This window comes from Besnoitia besnoiti, assembly GCF_002563875.1.
Source record: "Besnoitia besnoiti strain Bb-Ger1 chromosome Unknown contig00014, whole genome shotgun sequence".
Lineage (NCBI taxonomy): Eukaryota > Apicomplexa > Conoidasida > Eucoccidiorida > Sarcocystidae > Besnoitia > Besnoitia besnoiti.
The window spans coordinates 1,010,309-1,030,137 of record NW_021703916.1 but is presented as its reverse complement, the minus strand read 5'-3'; the positions used below and the strand labels follow the sequence as shown (position 1 = coordinate 1,030,137).

The 19,829-nt window shown below is 54.0% G+C and overlaps 2 protein-coding genes across 2 annotated transcripts in view; one reads left to right on the top strand and one right to left on the bottom strand.

The window, feature by feature from the left end:
* Positions 1-5,196: 5,196 nt before the first annotated feature.
* Positions 5,197-9,273, top strand: BESB_026180 (methyltransferase domain-containing protein; the record flags this gene model as incomplete). The annotated part of the gene is made up of 6 exons (XM_029361298.1): positions 5,197-6,060; positions 6,630-6,908; positions 7,584-7,824; positions 7,962-8,190; positions 8,483-8,866; positions 9,051-9,273. 6 exons carry the CDS (start codon positions 5,197-5,199, stop codon positions 9,271-9,273), a joined length of 2,220 nt encoding a protein of 739 aa, XP_029215653.1.
* A 412-nt stretch (positions 9,274-9,685) lies between these two features.
* BESB_026170 (putative type I fatty acid synthase) overlaps positions 9,686-19,829 on the bottom strand; it is a gene marked incomplete at both ends in the record, with an annotated part of 35,056 nt that continues 24,912 nt past the window's right edge. The window contains 6 exons of the mRNA XM_029361297.1: positions 9,686-10,121; positions 10,320-10,678; positions 10,832-11,294; positions 11,557-11,823; positions 12,078-12,144; positions 12,362-19,749. Coding sequence (XP_029215652.1) covers positions 9,686-10,121; positions 10,320-10,678; positions 10,832-11,294; positions 11,557-11,823; positions 12,078-12,144; positions 12,362-19,749 — 8,980 coding nt within the window. The remainder of the gene's footprint in view (positions 10,122-10,319; positions 10,679-10,831; positions 11,295-11,556; positions 11,824-12,077; positions 12,145-12,361; positions 19,750-19,829) is intronic.

The following is a 19,829-nucleotide window of genomic DNA, read 5'->3' as shown; positions in this document are numbered from 1 at the left end:
GGGAAGGTCGCCACACGTATTAAAAACTGCCGGGACGAGAAAAGGCCTCTGAGAAGCGCTTTTGTACCCTTCGAAATGACACCTCACCTTACAAGGGCGCCTGGTACCCACTGATAAAGCAAGAGCTTTCAGGCACTCTACACACGCGTCACCACTTAGTCCTCTCAAATTTGTTTGGACGGGAAAATGGCGACTGGAGAAATCCCTCCTCTTTTGGAGCATGGAGGTATTTGCGCATTCAGCGGAAACACTGTCTCCGTGCGCCACACCCTGAAAAACGTACGACTTATCTCTGTTCCATCAGAAAGAACTGGAACACGCAGAATGAAGTGTGGGAGAGGTAAGCGCGAAACCCACAAAGACAGTGTAGCCTTTTTCCGGACTACACGAGAACGAAAAAACCTCCACGAAAAAATGCCAGTGGATCCACCTTGGACCATCATGAAGCTACCCCGTCGCACTGGCGCATGCCATGACCTATTTTGCTCTTCGTTCAACTATAGTACCCCGATATCATGGATGCCATCCTCAGACGCGCGATCTAACCATATCCGGTCATCCCACTTCTCATGCTCCTCCCTGGGTCTCGCCCTGATGGCACCCCGATGGAAGGCTCGCTAGAATTGTTCTGCGATGACAGTACGCGAATATTTTTCTCAGCCGACCCTTGCCGCTACGCAGAAGGATGGCGACACTCGCGTGGTGTTACCTCTCTGGATCAACGAGCAGCGTGCCCCTGCGGTTCGAGAGGACACCGTCAGAGTGGTACAGGCTTGCACGACCGAAGAAAGAACTTTCGTTGCCCTGTCATACTCGACACGCACTCGGTTGCACGTACAGACACCCCCGTCGCCTCCTAGCCTCGCTTCCTCCGTGGCTCCCGCTGTGCCCCACGATCTGGAAATCCCAGCCGGTGCCGCTTCAATTGCCGGCAGATGGAGAAATGCGGATGCGACTAAAGAAGCGAGAAGGAATAAGACCCCATGCACTAAGATTCCAAGGCTAGCCCTGGAGAGTCTTGAGACCGCCAGTGCATGCGCCAGCAGATTACGCGGCTGGAAAATAAAACCACTACTTCCAGAAGGTCGTTGATTCAACTGACCCTCTCGCGGTCTCGCTGGCAGCAGGCACGTGCTTGTTGTCAAGAAGGATATGAGAAACAAGCTACGCCTGTGCGAAGACGACTTGAAGCGCTTGCTACTCTCCTTTTCGGAGAAGTGCACCACTTCACTTCGAGGAGTGAAGGACTCCGCACACACTCAGGTCCGCTTTGTGGGCGACGAGCTCTTCGCCACAGGCCAAAGCAGGAACTGTATGAAGGGTTGGGAATGAACTTGCAGGGGTCTGCAAAGGGTGTGGGGAATCGAGAGAAGCTCCCTCTCAAGTCGACTCAGGTGACGAACGATCTCCTGGCAACAGATCAAGAATAAGAAATGCTCCAGCTTTGTGGATACTTCGAAGCCAAGAGTGTAAGGCGACGACACGTTTCAGTCGGAACCTGGGAGAAGCAAGGAAACTGTCGTGTCTTTGACATGGACCTTCCTGCCGCCCAATTTTGGAGGCAGAAGACAACGACCGCAAGCTGAACGCTTGCGAGCAAAGAAACGGGGAAATTGGACCACCGTCTGCTCTCCGGGAAAACCGCTCACTTCTCTCGTGACCAGTACTCCTGATGCCGGCATTCATTGATGGCGATGTGCTGCGGTTTCTCGAAAGAAGGAAAATCAAAAGGGGCACGTCTACCTTTGGCAACCCGACTATGGAGAGAAATGCGGGGGTAGAAGAAGGGAGCACTGCAGCACTAGTAGGGAGGTCTGGAGGGGAGCGGCCCTGTTTTCGTTCTGGAAAATTTTCCACGGACCCGCAGAAAACCTAGGCAGTCTCTATGACGAGACCCTACACGATGCCTGGGGGTGAAGAGCGCGTGCAAGTGAGTGATGAAGAGGACATGCTCGCGCGCGGATTTCTTGGGAAACGCACAACCGTCTACTGTTAGAGCGTCGTCCAGAATACCGCAAAAAGATGGTGTTTGACGGGTTTCCGAGGATGTTGTGCCCCTGGCACCATCTGCGGGGCGATGGAGCCTCCACTCTGCGAGCGGAAAGACTAGCCTTACGACAGCGTGGAAGACACTACGAAGAAGAACGTCTCCATTACAGCTGACACAGAAGAGAGGAGCGATATGTATTATTCTGCCGTCTGGTCTGAAGGAAGCCGTCCATGGCCTTGAAATGCTTCAGCCACCTCGACTGCGGATCACGTTGAGGCAAAAGTCACCCGGACCTTGTTCCTCGCGCTCAACTCACAAGGACAGTGAGTCTACCATTCAATTGGCTGAACCACTGGACTACGCCGACGTGCCAGGAACGCCAGACTGAATCCGGTGCATGCGGAGGAGACGCGATTCCTCCGGCTTTGCGCTTGGGAAGCGAGCTGGGGTATTACATGCTGCGTCCAGCAGGTCCCACGAGGCGCTGACGAGCCAATGGAGACTTCGTCTCGATGACGTTCTGGAGGGTGACTTTTGTGTTCGTCGACGAAGCGGAGGCCCCGTTGTGCCTCAGCCTGCCGGTCGCCGTGAAGCAATGACGATCGGCGCGTCACGCTACACAATTCTGGAATGTTTGAACGAATTGCACACGTCTCGAACGTTGTCGTGCTGCAAGGAGGACGTGATGATGAAGGAGAAGCGAAGCTGACACAAGCAGCCTCGGCGAGGGACACACCAAACCAAGACGCGACCAGAGAAACCTCTCGGCGTGTCTCGCTTGCGCCGGAATTCTCACACTCTGCAGCGCGGAGATACCCGCGTGAGGACGCCGACTAAACGGCGTATGGCAGCCGCGTGAATGACTCGAAGAACAACACACACGCGCACACGAAAATGAACGGGAATGACTACACACTCGTAAGAGAGAGTGTCGAAAACGCTATGAACGACGCCAGTTCTGCGAAGAACGCGCCTACTGAGACACACAGGAAGGGCAAACGTGAGGCGAACAACCTCATGTAGCTGGAGACTTGCGTCCTCTCCAGCCCTCGATAGACGTACTTCCACGTGTGGATCACCGCAAAAAGGGGCCTTCCGGCTTCTGCCGACGAACAATCCCCCTGCAATCAAACCACAACGCAGCCGCAAGCGACGTCGCATGGGCTAGACGTATGTATCATGATGCATTCCAATGCACACTGCCCGAAGCGCGTGGCAGCGTTTCGCCGCACAGCAAAATGTGGAAGGGGATAAGATGAGAAACAGGAAAATCGTTGACCCGGGGGAAGATCCGACAACGACAACGAGTCAATCTCTCGCTTCGACAGTAGTGGACTCGCCCCGACGCGCTGGCAAACGCATTCGCCAAGCACACGTGCTTCTTTTTCTGATTCTTTTTGTATCTCCGGCACTGAGTAAATCACAGCTCCACGTTCAGGACCCGAGCCAACGGAACCTTTTGCGGGGACACCTGCAGCTTAGGGCAGACCGACTAATGAGCAATCAGTCTTCTGCTGCGCGGTGGTAAAACCGCTCACCCCGACGAGATAATTTCCAATTTCATTTTATTGTAGATGAGATGGAAACACCCTGATGAGGGAATGTGAAAAGACGCCAGGACATGCTAGGAGTTGAACGAGACGGGACTGTGCTGCCGGTTTCGACTATGGCCATGCAGAACTCGCTTCGCCGCCGCCCCGACACACAGCGGTTGCGCGAAAACGTGATAGAAATCAAGAAGAAGCTGGCCGCTTCGAAGCCCGATCCAGTTGCAAGGCTGACCGCTTGCATCCCCGTCGCGAGAGAAACGTCGGGCTCGCGAATAAAAAATCCATGCCGACTTGAAACGGATACCTTCGACGAGTGCGTGCCATCATCGAGAGGACAACTGGCAGTGGAGAGCGGCCAGACGATCTCTGCAGCGGAATGAACACCGGCTTCGGGTGGGGGGCGGCGCGGGGAAAGCCCCAGGGCGCCGTGCCGTTCCGACGAGCGCCGCCGAATCGAACGCCAGCGTGCGTTACCGGCTGAACGCCGCGAACTCGTTTTGTCCGATGCTCTGCTCTAGACTGATACCTCCGCGAGCTATTCCACTAAACTATGGGGGCCCCCGGTTTTGGATAAGCGGGGACCGCAGCTCTCCCATTTGCAGGAAAAATGGGCAGTAGGATTTCATCTCAAACACGTCCACTGTGGGCCCGGAAGATTTTCGCCAAACTGAGGGGGGGGGGGGGCGAACCGGAGCTGCACATCGCGATCGAAATATTATCTGCCTGGAGACGGAACGTGGAAATCGCACTTGCTCTGGAAGGGAAAGCCTACTGCGGAAAGAATACCGAGATGAAAACAACGCTTTCGCGCCCATCGATATGTGCCCTCGGTGGTAGCGCTCTGGAGCACAGGGCAGCAGGGTGCCAGACACATACAGGGCGGGCGTAGACATTCGATTATCGTACAACGGCCTCAACACGCCACGGGGTTACAGTACTCCAGGAAACTAGCTCTAGGGCGAAATTGTTGGGTGCTGTGCAAGCGACCTTGCCACATCTAGCACGCAATGCGGTTGCAACGGGGCCAACAGACGCAACCTGGTAGAACGCAAGCAATGCAGCCATAGCATACGGTAACCCAGTAACGCCCAACGGCGGGCTCCTCCCTGGCATCTATTTTACATTATTCCACGCCGAGATATTTGATCCACAAACGCCGGCTGCTCCGAGCTTCACGTAGTAACTAGGGTGAAGGCGCAACAAATAAAAACATTTGTACCAGCGAGAGTAGCCCAGATGTGCAAGCCGTCGAGCAACAATGCGCCATCGGCCCGAGTAGTTGCGCCCGCGCGAAAAACGCTGCGACACGCTGTCGATCCATACGCTTATGCCCAAGGGAACCACAGAATGAATCAATTCGGTGCGTAGGAAGTGCCCCGTTTCTGGAGCCATAACGCAACTCGGCGCCCATGCCCTCATACAGTAAATTGCTTTGCAGCAGACCGGTCAGCGTCATGGCGGATGCTTAAGGGGTAGTGCGCTGCGCACCCGTTGACTCTCGAAACCGCTCGATGGAAATGCTGATGTACAGCTCGTAGGTTCTTCCGTTGTACGAACCAATTTCAGTTGTGATGGGGTGTATCCTTGCCAGCGAAAATGCCTGCCCTGTCGCCTGTCTTGCACACTGGCGGCCGCGGATGTTGCTGCCCTTCCACCATGCGGTGGTGGGGTACGTTCCCAGCGTTTCATGCACATCAAACAGCGGGTCTTCAGAACGGCGAAACTGATCGGAAGAGCTTTTTTCGTGTTTCCGGTGTCGTTTCTCGAGCACGGAAGCTCAGCTCTCGTCTGCATTTCGTGGATGTGTCACCGTCCGGAGCCCTCGAACCTACAGGGGATGAGGAGGAAAGCGTGACTCACAGCGCTGCCTCTAGTGAGGCGACACAGACGACAGTTCGGGCCGGCACAACGGCTGATTTCAGTGGAGGGGGCAGCCATGCGTGTTCTGGTCCGCCCCTCAATAAATTAGTGGAAGAATGGCCCCCCAAGCAAATGACGCCGCCGCCTCACACGGCTGACCATGAAGAGCAAAGAGCATCGACGCGGTCCTGCCTGCCTTTCCCTGAGGAAAGGAAATCCGGGATCCATGTTAATCATCACAGCCGTAACGGGGAGTTCGTTGAATCAGGGTCCGGAAGCACAACAGATCCGAGTGTGATCGGAGGACGCAGGACTCAGCTACTCTTCGACTTCGCTGAGTTTGTGGGGATATGCAGGAGCTGCTGCGTACACACGGGAGGGCCGGAGAAAGCCGTGGAACAGACATGCTATAGTGAGATCTGCACATCTACCCAACAGAAGGAAGACCCACGTGTTCTCTGTCCCACGGACCCCTTTGAGCACTTTCAGACAATCCAAAATGCTGTCGAGGGGGGCACACCTCAACCCCGAGAAACAGCTTTCGCGAGCCTATGTAGCCTGCTCCATCATGCTGGCTGTGAGCTGCGGGTACTTGGCTATCCGACAAAGACCCGTAGTGGTCAGGTCTCACTGGTTGTAACTTTCGTTACTTACCTCAAGGTATGCTGACTCCCCGATCTTGTGCCAGCAGGGGGATTTACCACGTTTGGGACAACTGGGGAGGCGTCTGCAGATCTATACAGTGCAAAACACACACCCTGTGATACAGTTTTCCCCCTACTTTGTTATGACGAGAGCAGGGAGCGTACATTAAAAGGATCAAGGGAACGATCCAGCAGGCAGCCTCGTCGGGGGCGGGGAGGGGGGGGGGGGGGGGGGGAACCGACAGCGAAAGCGTATTCTGGATTCAAAAGAATAGGAAATGGGAAGGCGTGCCGGGAAGCAGAGGGCCATCCGTATACGCCTACAGCAAGTGAAAAAGGAGTCGCAAAAATCTTTATGGGGAAGAATTCGAGGGGCAAGGAGCCCTGGACATCCGTGCCAACAGTTTATAGATTATACGGTGCGCATAGAAAACTCATGTGCACAACAACTGTATGATCCGAAATTGGCGGTTCAGCAATAGTTATGCCGTAGGAATACCAGCAAATTTTAGTTAAACTACTGAGTAACTGTGTATGCCTGCTCGTGAAGAGCGACATGCTTTTTCAGCAGTGCTTGCTTTTTAGGCACCGCCCGCATACGAAGCTCTCAATCGGCTATGCAAGTGCGTTGAGACCGGAGGCCTGCCGCTGGAAATTCTGATTGCTTCTACGCGGGCTCAGAGTCAGAGCGGGGATTGGTTGGGCAGCATGGCGGAGAAGACAGGAGCTCAACAATTGTTGCAGTTTGCGGCCCCTGAAAGAAAAAGAGTGCTGAAGCAGCTCTGCCGCTGCTTAACAGGCCGGCCGGTAGAGAGAATGCGGCCTCCGAGCTTTTCGATGAAAGACTTTGCCATCCTCGATCTGGTACGCTGCTGACAGGTTTTCGCTTGAAACGGGACGCTTCGGGAGTTATTAGAGTCAGAGCCTCAGAGACTTTTGAATCACTTGCGCAAAAGTTGGATCGGAGAGTAAAACGCTACTTAGTACTCTTTTACTAAGTAGCCGTTGTACTCTCTTTACAGCCACCGCTGTTGCGAACAAGGCATTCATCACCGCGGCATCGCCGCCGGACCGGCTGTATTTGTCCTGGCGTCTGTGTGACACGGCGCGTCCCCCAGCGTAAAGGACGAAGTGGGCTGAATGAACTTTTTCTTCAACAGCCGGGAGGCTGGGCGGCAACTCTGCCCTATTCAGGACCAATGGCTTTGTGCGGGGTGGGAAACTCTGTGTAGATGCTACTTTCGTGCATGGCGGTATCCGCACCGTTGAGCGGCAGACGCTTCCTGATGTTTTCGTGGTTCCCTCGTTGCGGCAAGTGAATGTACGGCGGAGACAGGTGATGCACCCATAGAGTATTTGTGCCACGTAGGTCAAATCGACACAAGCCATGGTCCGTGTGGAGAGCTCCAGCCGTTCAGGTTCGACGTGGGTGGTATGCGGCTATGCCTGGCAGGCCAAGGATCCATGGTACAATCGATCCTTCTGGTGAGTGCCGGAGTGCTCATTGGTCTCCAGTTTCTTGCTTGCTTCATCGAGCAGACAACCACCCTCCGGACGACATGGCCCGTCACTGAGTTCGGCCGTTTTTCGGGCGTACCAGATATGGCAACGACAACCCTATTCCCGCCATCCGAGAATCCTCAAGTGCCATCATCAGCGGACAAAGATGCTAACTATCGGAAGTATATGGTACAGAAGAAATGCCCTCAAGTTCGATGGATGATACAGCGAGTCAGGGACGTCTACCACGCCTTGCTTTCGAAGCAAATACACGAATCAGGTACGACCAATACTCGTTGATGCCCACGTGGGGGCCATTTGTCAAGCGACCGCAGTCAGTTTTGTCTAGCAGTGGGATGCGTGGGTGACGAGCGCCTGCAGCAGAAATTCTGTGGGTGTTTTGCTGCCATGCTGCAGACTCGCTACCACCCGCGCCAAAAAATAATAAACCATCCTTCAGGTGCCTGGATGTCGGCGGTGGAAAAGGTGACCTCGGCATCGCCTTAGCAACCGCCTTTCCCGAGTTTCGTGTCACTGTCCTTGACATCAATGCCACGTCCCTCGAGGCAGCCCGGCAACGCGCAAGGGATTCAGGGATCCTTAACATCGACTTCGTGTGTGACGACTTCAGCCACTACGAAATTAGGTATGCACACTGCACCATGGCAGGGACGCAGACAACACGTTCTGTGCCACCCACCGTCTGCGATCCGTAGTCGAGCTAGCACCTCCTCGGCAGCCAGCGGGCAATGATGACAAGAAGTATTCGCCTGCAACTAAGAAACTGTAGGTACCTCTATAGAAGTAAATCTGGCAGACATGCAGTCCGGTGTCCCCGGTGCCCAGACAGGGCATACGGAGCTCCGCGATATTCGAAAGAGCTTGTGAGACATAAGCGAATTGTCACAGATGCTGTTTTTGCATTGTTTTGTCTACAGCTCAGACACAAGACTAATTGTGGGTCTGCACTCGTGCGGCGGCCTTGCCGACTGCATCCTTGCCCGCGCTGTGGCGCTAGGAGCGAGCTTTCTTGTTTGCACCTGCTGCTTCTGCAAGCACCCGCATCTGAGGACAGAGTTCCTGGTGAAGCGACTGCGGGAGCTCCACGGTTCCAGTTTGCCACTAGAGCAAGAAGCCGATGCAGAGTTCGAGCCCGGCACTGAAACGTATTCAAGCCTGGGACGGCTCACGACTGTCAAAGATAGCGGAGTTTCCCTAACAGACCCGTGGCCTAGTCCCGGGGGTACAGACCCGAAGACTGCAATAGGGTCACAGCTAGAACGGCTGTTGATGACGGAGAGACTCCTTCCCCTCCTATGCAGGTGAGCGTCTTCGACGTTTGCCATCTTTTTCTGACCTATGCGGTATACCTCCTCTTGTACGGCGGTCTGCTACGTTGTAGACTTCAAGACCAAAAGAGTGAATCTCTACTGGGACGTCACCGAAACAAGCCTTCACGTACCCACTACGTTTTTGCTCGGTGGTTGGCTTGCAAATTACGTGCAGATTGGCAGAGAGCAGCGAAAGGGCAATGAGCCTGCAGGCCATGCACGCGGTAAACGCGTGGCGAATGGCCTGCGTACTCGAGATAAGCAGGCAACCAGATATGCCGCCCCTAAGCGGTTCCAACGTGCTCGCGGAGCAAGTCCTGTACAGGGAACTTTGCATAAAAGCATTCTCGGAAGACTATTCTCCGAAGAACCTCGTGCTTACTGGCGTTGCAAGGTGACTTGCCGAATGCCTTACGCCGCCGTTCCGCAAAGGCGCACTGGATGTGCGCCGTACACGGAGACCGATAGCGATGTTTAAGTGGGCTTCTCGAACCCGGCAAGCTTGGGGAGTAAAACAGCAACTATATTTTCAGTCCCTGTTTTTTAGTGTTAGCTGATGCAAGCGGCACGCGTCTATACGCGCTGGTGGAGAAAGCCGTGATGACAGTTTTGATTTCTGGGCACCTGCCTCGGGCTCTGATCGACCGACTAGGGCCACGAACAAAGACGACGAGAGAGCTATTTTTACACAATCGGGAAAAAGTTGGGGAAAACCTACTCCTCAATACCCCACAACTGATGAGCCCGAGAAGGATCACGAAAATAACCAACGCAAGTATGACAGAGACCAATGAAAAACTATTGGCTCCCCTATTTCGAGGAGGAGAGATATTTACACAAGCCGGAGTCGTAGTACTCCAAGAAAGCTTTTTGAACCATCCCCTCGGTGAGGTCAACGTCCTTCAAGCTATACATGTGCTTTGTGAGCTTGTCTCGGTGCTTGCGGTTTTCGTTACAGAAACTGGCGATTCCGGTCTGGGCTCTGAGCGTGAGAGGAATATCGAAGTGCTTGTAGATGCTCTTAACTGTTGCGATGGGATTGCTCACGAGATCCTGGTACTGCACATCTATGAATCGAGATGCAAGCTCTGGGTGTGAACGCCGGAAAGCCAGTGCTCGGTTAATCATGGTACTCATAGCTCGTAGCTCTTCCTGCCCAAGGGCCGCAGGGTCAACATTGTCCATCAACGACTGCTGAGCGTGCTTCACGAGGCTCGCCCAGCTTCCCATGGTCTCCTTCGGATCTCTGCGAAGAATAGTAGGGGGCAGGAGTTGCATGGCATACATCCCTGTGTCAACCGACGTAAATGAAACTCAAGTTTGTTCTTTATTGTCTGCACAGATTCAAAGGTGTGTCCCACAATGGGGGCAGGTGAACGCGCTTTTGTTCGCTCTTTAAAGCGTGAGAGTTCTCCCAACTAGCGATACACTGCGAGTGGCATACCGGTGCATGAAGATTATCTTTGCGTCAGGGTATGTGTCGAACAGTGCCTCCAGGGTGAAGAGGTGGAAAGGCATCTTAAGGAGCCACCGCTCGGCTGGACGTTGCCATTGAAGGTGTTGAAGGAACCGTTTGTGGAACGCGTAGCCTTTTCGCGTTTCTTCGTAGTCGTCAGCAGCAAGCCAAGCGCGGTACGACGGGACGCTGAATTCAGTGCAGATTGAGTAGCATCGGCCGCAGTGCTCGAAAATGACGAAGTCTTCTTCTGGAAGCTCCGCTCGCTGTGTATGGATTGCCATCCACTCTTCTGACAAGCCCAGCTGGCTATCGAGCACCTCTTGTGCGAAGGGGATGCGAGGATCCTGCGTGACAGAACAAGAAATCATACACATGGAAGGGCAACATCAGGCGACGCTTGCGCTTGAATCCCCAGGGGCGACTGCGCCCAGTCGTCGGCTGATACGATTCAGTAGTGAAACAACACTGCTGTCCATCGCCAGAAGCAGCACACATACCTGCTTCCAAGATTCTTCTGTATTTGGCAGTCCTTTTGGCCTGTAATTGCCGTCCGGGCCATAGGGAGCTATCATTTCACAGTAGCGTAGGGTACGGTTGGTAGGATCAGTGGACATAAGATTTTGTAAGAATGTAGTCCCAGTCCGGTTCAGGCCCACAGTGATGAGCGGAGAGGAGATCTGCTGCTTCTCTATGTCCGGGCATTTTGATTGAGCGTCGGCCAGATACATCACATTCATGTAGTAATGGCGCACTGTCCTATAAACTGCGAGTTGGCCGCCGAAAAGCAAATCACATTCTCGTTTTGCAGAGTCTTGCAGAACTTTCCAGGGCTCTAGGAAGAAGGCCTCGCCATCAACTCCCATCTGGTGAAGTCCGCATATGCGACGGGCCTCTGCTAGCCCGACTTCGGGATCGAGAATAATGGACCTCGAATTTTTCGGGAAGAAACCCATACGAACGCTGCATAGGGCAAACACAGGTGATTCTCAGGGTTTCGGATTCACGCAGGTGGAGGATCGATGCCGTTAAGAGCCCGCCTTCCGGTTAGACTTCCGGCGCGCGGCAGGCCTCACGCTGTCGCAGCCTTTTCTTCCTAGCTTTCACGGGAGCCGATCAAATGTAACCTGCCTGCCAACCATGGTAATCTCCCCTTCCGTATTTTGCACTCTTCATTTCCGCCTCACCAGGAGGCTCCTTCTTTCCCCCTCACCAGGAGACTGACCTGTATAAAAGGGAATTCTTGAACACCTCGCGCAACGGAGGCCACTGCATGTGCGGGACGTCTTCGAAAATATGGCTATTTGAAATTGGGAAAGGCTCCGTTCGCTCCTCAGGATCAAACCAGAAGCGACGCCAATGCTGCATCAGGGGGACGAACTTGAAGACAGGGGACTCGGGACCTCGTTTTTTGATGGCATCGAGGAACTCGTCGACCTTCACACCTACATAACTGATGCCTAATTCTTGGCTCCATTGTTCTAGATCTGCCCTGTCGAAGAAGAGAGGAAACAGGCAACTTTCCCAGAATACTGCTGATACTGCTGACGAGCCATTACAGCAGCAGAGGCGGAAGATAAAAACAACCCCGCCAGTCTAGGTGCCCGAGAGACCTGGGCAGGCATTGAGATGTCAGCGTCAGACGTTTCGCTTACGCCTCGACGCGCAAGAGGTGGCAGAACGCTCAGGAGGATGTAACAAGCAATCCTCTGGTGCAGTGATGAGAGAATTTTTAACGCGTCTCACCTCGTGACAAGGCGGGGGTCAAATAAGTGGTATACCCAGTGCTTCGGCTTTTCCAAGAAAGAGGCTTCTATCTGCAAACACGAGATTAGTCACAAACGCAAGACCTATCGGGCACGAAACTGGACAAGTACCTCCGCTCTCTGCGCAGTTTATCTCTGCGATGTGTATTATACGAGAGCTGACAAACTCTTGTCCCGACCTGCGGCCGTAAGCTAACTATCGTGGATGACTTCTTTCATGCGGCCTAGCGAAACGTGCTTTTTTTCTCGCTGGGTCCAGCATACTTACAAGCATATCGCATATTGTATCAACAGGTGTGAGCGGCGCTGTTGCTGCTCCAATTGGGAATAGTCCTTCCTGGATAGACGCAATCATCAGGGCTGTTGCGTAGTCCGTTTTATTGGTGTAGCCTGTCTTGTACGCGACGTAAGTATTTGGAAGCCGATAAATTGCCACAGGCAACCCGCGATTCCTGGCGCCCTCCAGCACTCTCTCTGCTGCCCACTTCGACCACGGGTAACCCTGCCGTGTGGGGGGATAGAAGTTCTCCATCTGAGGAACGTCTGGTGTAGAGTCCTCTGTAATTGATTCGTCGCTGAAGCTTCCCGCAAACATGGCGAAAAATGCGGGAAACTGCCCGAGCGTTGAAGCAAAGTGGAGATGTTTGACCTTATAGGTGGTGCATAAATCGATAACTGCTTTGACGCTGAGCACGTTGGTAGCGCGAAGGCGGCCGTAGTTACTCAGCAAGTTCACGTCTCCACCTGTGTGGTAGACGATGTCTATTTTCCTGGCTAACTCTTGGAATTCCTCTGGACTGACGCCTAGCAGCGGCTGGGTGAAGTCACCAGGCACGGGAATGATACGGCTCGCGAAGCTCTCCTGCCAGCATTTCGCTTCTTTCGTTGCTTCCCTGATGCGGCTCAAGGCATGTTCCGGGTCACGCGCACGAACCAAGCAGTACACCCGAAGGTCGGGCCGCTGCTTGAGCTGCAGAAGCGCTGCCAGCTGAACGCGTCCCACAAAGCCAGTGACGCCGGTGAGAAGAACATTCTTCGCCTTGCTCGGGACCGTTGCTGGTCGGAGAGTGCTCACGTCGAAATCCAAGGACGCGAGAAGATTTTCCACATCCTCCGTCGGATGCGGCATCCTTGGCTTGGAGTGGTCCCCTGCGGAGACAATAGGTCTGGTTTCTCCAACAGACCCCCGTTTAAACTTATTGACCTGGTTGCACAGATCATGCCATGCGACATGCAGGCGTTCAAAGTCGCCACTGTCTTCGACGCCCAAATCCTCTAGGGCGGTCATAATGTCCTCTTCGCCTACCATTTTCTGTAGATTTCCATATTCTGAGGCGAAGGAGTCGATGTAGAGAGCAAATCTCTCAGCAGGTTCAAGCACACTCATGAGCCATTGATCCAGCGGTGTATCCAAAGCAGGGATGTCAAAACTGCCACCACTGCCTCTGCTAGAATCGGAACCACCTGCTTCCCCAGACCGTCCACTTGCCTTACCCAAGACGTAGTCACAGATAGATGAAATCGATGGATTCTCGAACATGAGATTCTGTGGCAGTTTCACGCCGACGGTGTCTGCTACGGAGTTGCGGAACTCAACAGCTCCAAGCGAATCAAGTCCTAAGTCCATGAGAGGCGTTTCGATGGCGGGTTTCTCTGCAGAGCCGGAGACCGATTGGGCTAGTGTGGCAATGATCTCACACAGATCCTCCTTCGTGATCGTTGCCAAGTTCACAGCGGCTTCAGATGACCCCGCGCCGGCCATCGGTACAAGCGAAAAAAATGTAGGGGTCTCAAATGCATAGCGGCGTAAGAACTTGCGCCACTGGAGCGACTGGGCACCCACTACAGCCACAGAGGGATGCATAAGGACGTCGCTGAGTACGCGCAGTCCAAGCTCATTGCTGATACCACGCATTCCAACTTTCTCCAAATGCTGCGTCAGCTGCGCAGCCATACCCTGTTCAACCCATGGCCCCCACTGGATGCTTTGACCGCGGAGTCCTCTAGCCTGACGATACTGCGCCAGTGCATCTAGGCAGGCATTTGATGCTGAGTAGTTGGCCTGGCCAAAGTTGCCCAGCAAGGCCGCAACCGAAGAAAACATTATGAATATCTCAAGAGTCTGGTCTATCCCGAGAGCCTCGCAAGCCTCGTGCAAATTCCATGCTCCTATGGCCTTTGGTAGGTAAACTTGGTCTACAGAATCGGACGTCTGGTTCGCAAGGGCTGCGTCTGCCGTGACACCAGCAGCGTGGAAGATGCCACACACAGGAGGAAGGCCTTTTGCCTCGATTTCTTTGAAGACCCGCATCACCTCCTCCTTTCGAGACACGTCGCATTTGAGTGTCGTCACGCTCACGCACTTTGGCTGTTCGTCACCGCATAGATATTTCCATTGTGGATTTTCCTCCTTGACGCTGGCAGGCGGTTCGCCTTTTCTCGAAAGCAACACAATGTTGCGCGCACCTTCTTCGACGAGCCACTCGGCAATAACCAAACCAAGCCCGCCCGTTCCGCCGGTGATAACATACGTCTTCCGCGCTTGCTCAGCCACTGGCTGTGACAAGGCCTTCCCAACGCCAGGCGAGGGGAGAGCCTTGTCGTGCTCAGGGCTTTCGCTCGCCTCCGTGGCCGTCCTGTCTGCTTCAGGGCATGCCATGAAGTTCTTCACCTCCAGTGCGCTGGAGAGACGGATCACGACTTTGCCAATGTGCTGCGCACGCTGCAGAAATCGGAATGCAGAAACTCCTCCTTCTACTGGATCAGTCATCTCGAACACGTGCAACGGCAGGGGTTGAAGCATTCTCTCGTCAACTAGATACCGGATACGGTCAAGCATTCCTCCGAACCAAACCGGGTCATCCTCGATCATCGTATCTATGGCTACCGTTTCATAATGGACATCAGGGCGCTCCGCTTTCATTTGCTCCTTCGTCCAGATTCCGCGCTTGCCTAGCTCAATGAACTTTCCATTGGGCGCAAGGAGACTAAGGGATTCGGGAATGTACTTATCTATCAAGGAGTTCAGCACGACGTCGATTTTGTGCTTGCCATGCCCCAAAAACGTGTCCATGTCCTCCGCGAATTTCTTCGGATCACGACTGCTAGTCACATATTTTATCCCCAACAAGCGTGCGAACTCCTCCTTTTTCCCTCCACCACAAGTGCCGTAGACTTCCGCCCCCACTCGTTTGCAGAACTGTACTGCAGCAAGCCCCACGCCTCCGGTCACGGCATGAATGAGGACTCTGTCTCCCTTCTTCACCTTGGCCAAGTCCTCAAGGGCGAACTCGACCGTCGAAGCGACAACTGGGAGGGCCGCTGCTTGTTCGAACGTAAGCATTCCTGGGACGGGTCGAACAAGGTGGGCCGCAGTAGTCACAAACGTCCTCAAAGCTCCCTGTGCAATGCCGTACACCGCATCGCCTACTCTTAAGTGCTTAACGCCTTCCCCTATAGCGACAACGGTACCTGCACAGTCTGCCCCAGGAAGGCCAGGATCACCAGGATACAGACCCATCACGTTGAGCACATCTCGGAAGTTCAAGCCAACAGCACGAACCCGAATTTCAACACAATCTCGTGGCGGTGGGACCCTCGCAGACTTGGGCAGAGGCTGGAGTTTGAGCATAGACAAAGCACCACGATCACTCATGTGCAGCTCAACAGCTCCGCGGCACTCAATGCCACTCTTCACCATTCGCGGAACCATTGCTTTTTTGTGGCGGATTGCAATATGGGGCTCGTACGTGGCAGATGCGCCTGCATTCTCATTGTCTACCAAAACGCTTTGTAACGCAGACACAAACAGAGCAGGATCTTGCAGGCATGAGTCGGCAGATGCGAAGTCCACAGTTCCGAGATGAACAGGGCGGCCGATTATGTTTTCCAGCTCCAGCTGTGCCGACCGGCAGAATCCGTAAAGTCCTGCGTGGGTGGGTACTGTAGCTGCTGGTACGTCTCCACACTCCGGGATGAGGTGCTGGCCCTGAGTAACAAAGAGAATGTTGGGCAGTGGCTTGTCTGCTGATGTATTTCCGAGGGCGGTTGAGAGAAGAAGGGCATCTGCTATGGAGGTCGCGGGTGATGAGTCAGGAGAAAGGGCTCCCAAATAGATGACAGCGTCCCAGTGACCGTTCTGGAGCTTCGATGCTATTCCATCGGCAGGTGCTTTGCCAGCCAACTCATCAACAAACGCTGACGGCGTGCCGTTCAGGGCTTCCTGAAGACCCTTTGCCATGTACGGCGGGGTCTTCAGCAACAGCCACCTAGTCGGAGCTGTTTGTCGTTCCTCAGAAGAGTGCCCTGGAGACAAACCGCCCTTAGACCTTGAAGAAGATGTAGGATGCGCTTTGTCTTCCTGAGTGTCCTGATTTCCTTCCGAAGCGTCCACAGAGGCCGCCACGGATCCCTCTGGTTTGGGGACCCAGGTGACCTCCCAAAGAAGATCCCTGGGAACCTGCGCACTAGGTGCCATGTCGAAGGCGCGAACAGACACACCAATAAGCTGTCCAAGGATAGCTCCCTTTGCAGAAAAAAGAGTGATGTCCATGACAGCTGAGCGCAGGTCTTTGCTTTTCACGACAACGTGACTCCAAATCTCCGATCCGGCGGGGGCCCGAACGAGAAGGGCACGTTTCACGCCCACGGGAACTGGAGGACGTTTATGACCCATTTCTGCAAAGAGGACGGCGGCTGATTGAAGGGCGCCATCCAGGAGAACCGGATGAATTCGGAAGTTTCGTTCAAAGGACTGGAGAGGCAGTTTCGGACGCAGCTTTGCCAGCACTTCATTTGGTGCGGCTGCATAGCACTCCCGTATCGACTGGAAACGCGGCCCGTACTGAAGACCCACCGAATGTAACGTTTCATACAGCGTCGTGATCGGCACAGGCGTGGTAATCTTTCCTTGAAGTGAGGCTAAGAGATCTGCTGGCTCTGCGGGGAGAGCGGTTCCCGGAGAGAGGCAGAAGCTGCAACGACCGTGGAAGATTTCTTCGTCATCGCTCTCGAGAACGCTCTTCAGGGTAACCTCTCTGTTGTTGATGGATATGATCAGCTTGACGTTCTGGTAGAACTCTCCCGTCGTCGAGTCGATCTTTGGAATGATCATTGGGCGCTCGAACTCACAATCTGTCAATTCCACAACTGTACTTGGCAGCTTGCCATCCAGAAGCATGAAACCACCCGCAGCCATTGCTTCCAGGAATCCAACTCCAGGCATCATAGGCGTTCCACTGACAACGTGATCGTGCAGCAATTCCCCTACTGCGGGCGTGAGCAATTTTGTAGAGACTGCTTTCGCCTCCTCGGGGTCCTGCACGAAATTTTCGATGAAAGGGTGCACAACAACAGTCCACGGGAAAGACTGACGCTTCCAGGTGTATGTGCTTTCCATGTTGCTCTTGATCTTTTCGAGAGCTTGAGCAAAGGTGCTGCGATTGTCGTCCTTTGGATCGATAACCGCGACCCAGGTGTAGTCGTTGCGAGGCACGCATTGTTGACCCATGTTCACAAGCGTAGGCCGTGGGCCAATCTCAACAAGGATGCCGGCTTCGCCTTTAGTGACCGTCGCACGCATGGCTGGAAGGAACTGCACCGTTTTTGTAATGTGGCTAGCCCAGTACTCTGGCCTCGTTAGTTCCTCAGCTGAAACAGGCTCTCCTGTCACGGTGGATATGAACACCAGGCCTTCCTTCGGACCTGACAGTTTCACAGATTGAACCTTGGGCAAGAGAAGGTCAACGGCTTCGCCAACCAGCGGACAGTGGAAGGCGTGGGAGACAGCCAGCTGTTTCGCTCTCGACAGCATGTCCATGGACTGCAGAACCGCAAGGACCTCCGACTGGGTGCCCGATAGTACTATGCTTTTCGGACCATTAATTGCAGACACTGTGACCGAACTTGATGTTCCAAACGTCTTTGCAATCGCGGCCCAAGCGTCCTTTTCACTGGCGCGGCAAGCGTACATAACTCCGTCCTTCGCGTCGATCTGTTGCATGACACTGGCACGCTCATATACGAGAAGAAGGGCATCCTTCCAGTCCATCACTCCCGCCACAACCGCGGCTGCATACTCTCCCAGGCTGTGACCCATGACTACATTCGGACTGAAACCCTTACTGATCATCAGCTGGGCCAGAGCGTATTCTACGCAGAAGATTGCAGGCTGGCTGTACCCTGTCTGGTTTAACAGCTCCAGCATTTTTGTTTCATTGTCCGCCGTGGGGTACATCACGTCTCGCAGGTCCACTTCAAACTTGCCCTCTAAAGCAGTGAAGCATGCCTCCATGCACGCACGGAATTCCGGCTCTTCGTCGTACAGCTGCTTGCACATATTGGGGTACTGTGACCCCTGTCCAGTGAAAAGGAAAGCAACGCGTTTGTTGCCTGATGGTCCGGCTTCTGCACTGTCATGATCGATCTCTGTCTTCTCAGTTTGTTGGGCGAACTCTTCGAACACAACGTGGGCATTCGCTCCTCCGAAGCCGAAAGAACTGACAGCGGCGATGATGGTTGTGTTTTTTCTTGCAGGCGCCAATGGCATCTGTTTCTTCGGAAGAACCAGTGGGAAATCAGAAAGGTCCATATGAGGGTTTGGAGTGTCGAAGTGAAGGTTGGGAGGCACCTCATGATGCCTCAGACACAGAAGGACTTTGAGGATGCCGGCAATCCCGGAGCTACCTTCCAAATGTCCGATGTATGACTTAAGAGCACCAACCGTCAGATGACTGTCCGATGTCCGCCCAGCTCCATATACTGCTTTTATTGCCCCCATTTCTATAGGGTCTCCGAGAGCTGTCCCTGTGCCGTGGGATTCCACGAAAGCAACATCAAGAGGATCAACATTCCCCACTCGAAGAGCGTTGAGAATGACGTCTTGCTGAGCCGGTCCATTAGGAGCTGTCAGGCTTGCGCTGCGACCATCGTGGTTGACTGCAGTGCCTCTGACAATTCCCAGGATGCGTTTGCCTTCACGTTGAGCATCAGCAAGCCGACGCAGCACAATGGCGCCAGCCCCCTCCCCTCGCACGTAGCCGTTGGCTTTCTCATCGAAAGTGGCGCACCGGCAGTCTGGAGAAAGCATACGCGCCTTGCAGAAAGCTAGGAAAAGCTGAGGAGAAAGCATTAGGTTCACGCCCCCAATCAGTGCTCCATCGCAGTATCCGAATCTCAGGGCTTGCGCACCGCAGTCAGCAGCGACAAGCGACGAAGAACATGCAGTGTCGATTGTCATGCTCGGACCTTTCGTGCCGAAAACGTACGAGAGACGGTTGGACACCAGACAGCCTGATCCGCCAGGGCCGGAGTAGCTACTGCTTTTATCTGGATTGCTTTGTTGCTCAAGGAAATGCCAGTCCGAGTTGCAGCAACCAATCCAGATGCCATAGTTCTTCCCCAGGAGATGCTCGCGGAAGTACCCTGCGCTGTAGAATGCGTCATAGGCAACCTCAAGCATGACGCGCTGCTGTGGATCCATGTAAGTGACTTCTGCAGCTGATATGGTAAAGAAGGAATTGTCGAACATATCTGCGTCGTCCATGAAACATGCCTTACGCACATACATCTTGCCCTTCGCGTCCAGGTCCGAATCATAGAACATATCCACATCAAAACGTGTCAACGGGATCTCCACTACGCAGTCTTGTGCTCTGAAAAAAAACACACATATGCACGCAGCTCTCAGTGGTCGCGCGCATGGATGCGGTCCTGCTTAGAAAGGATGAAATGT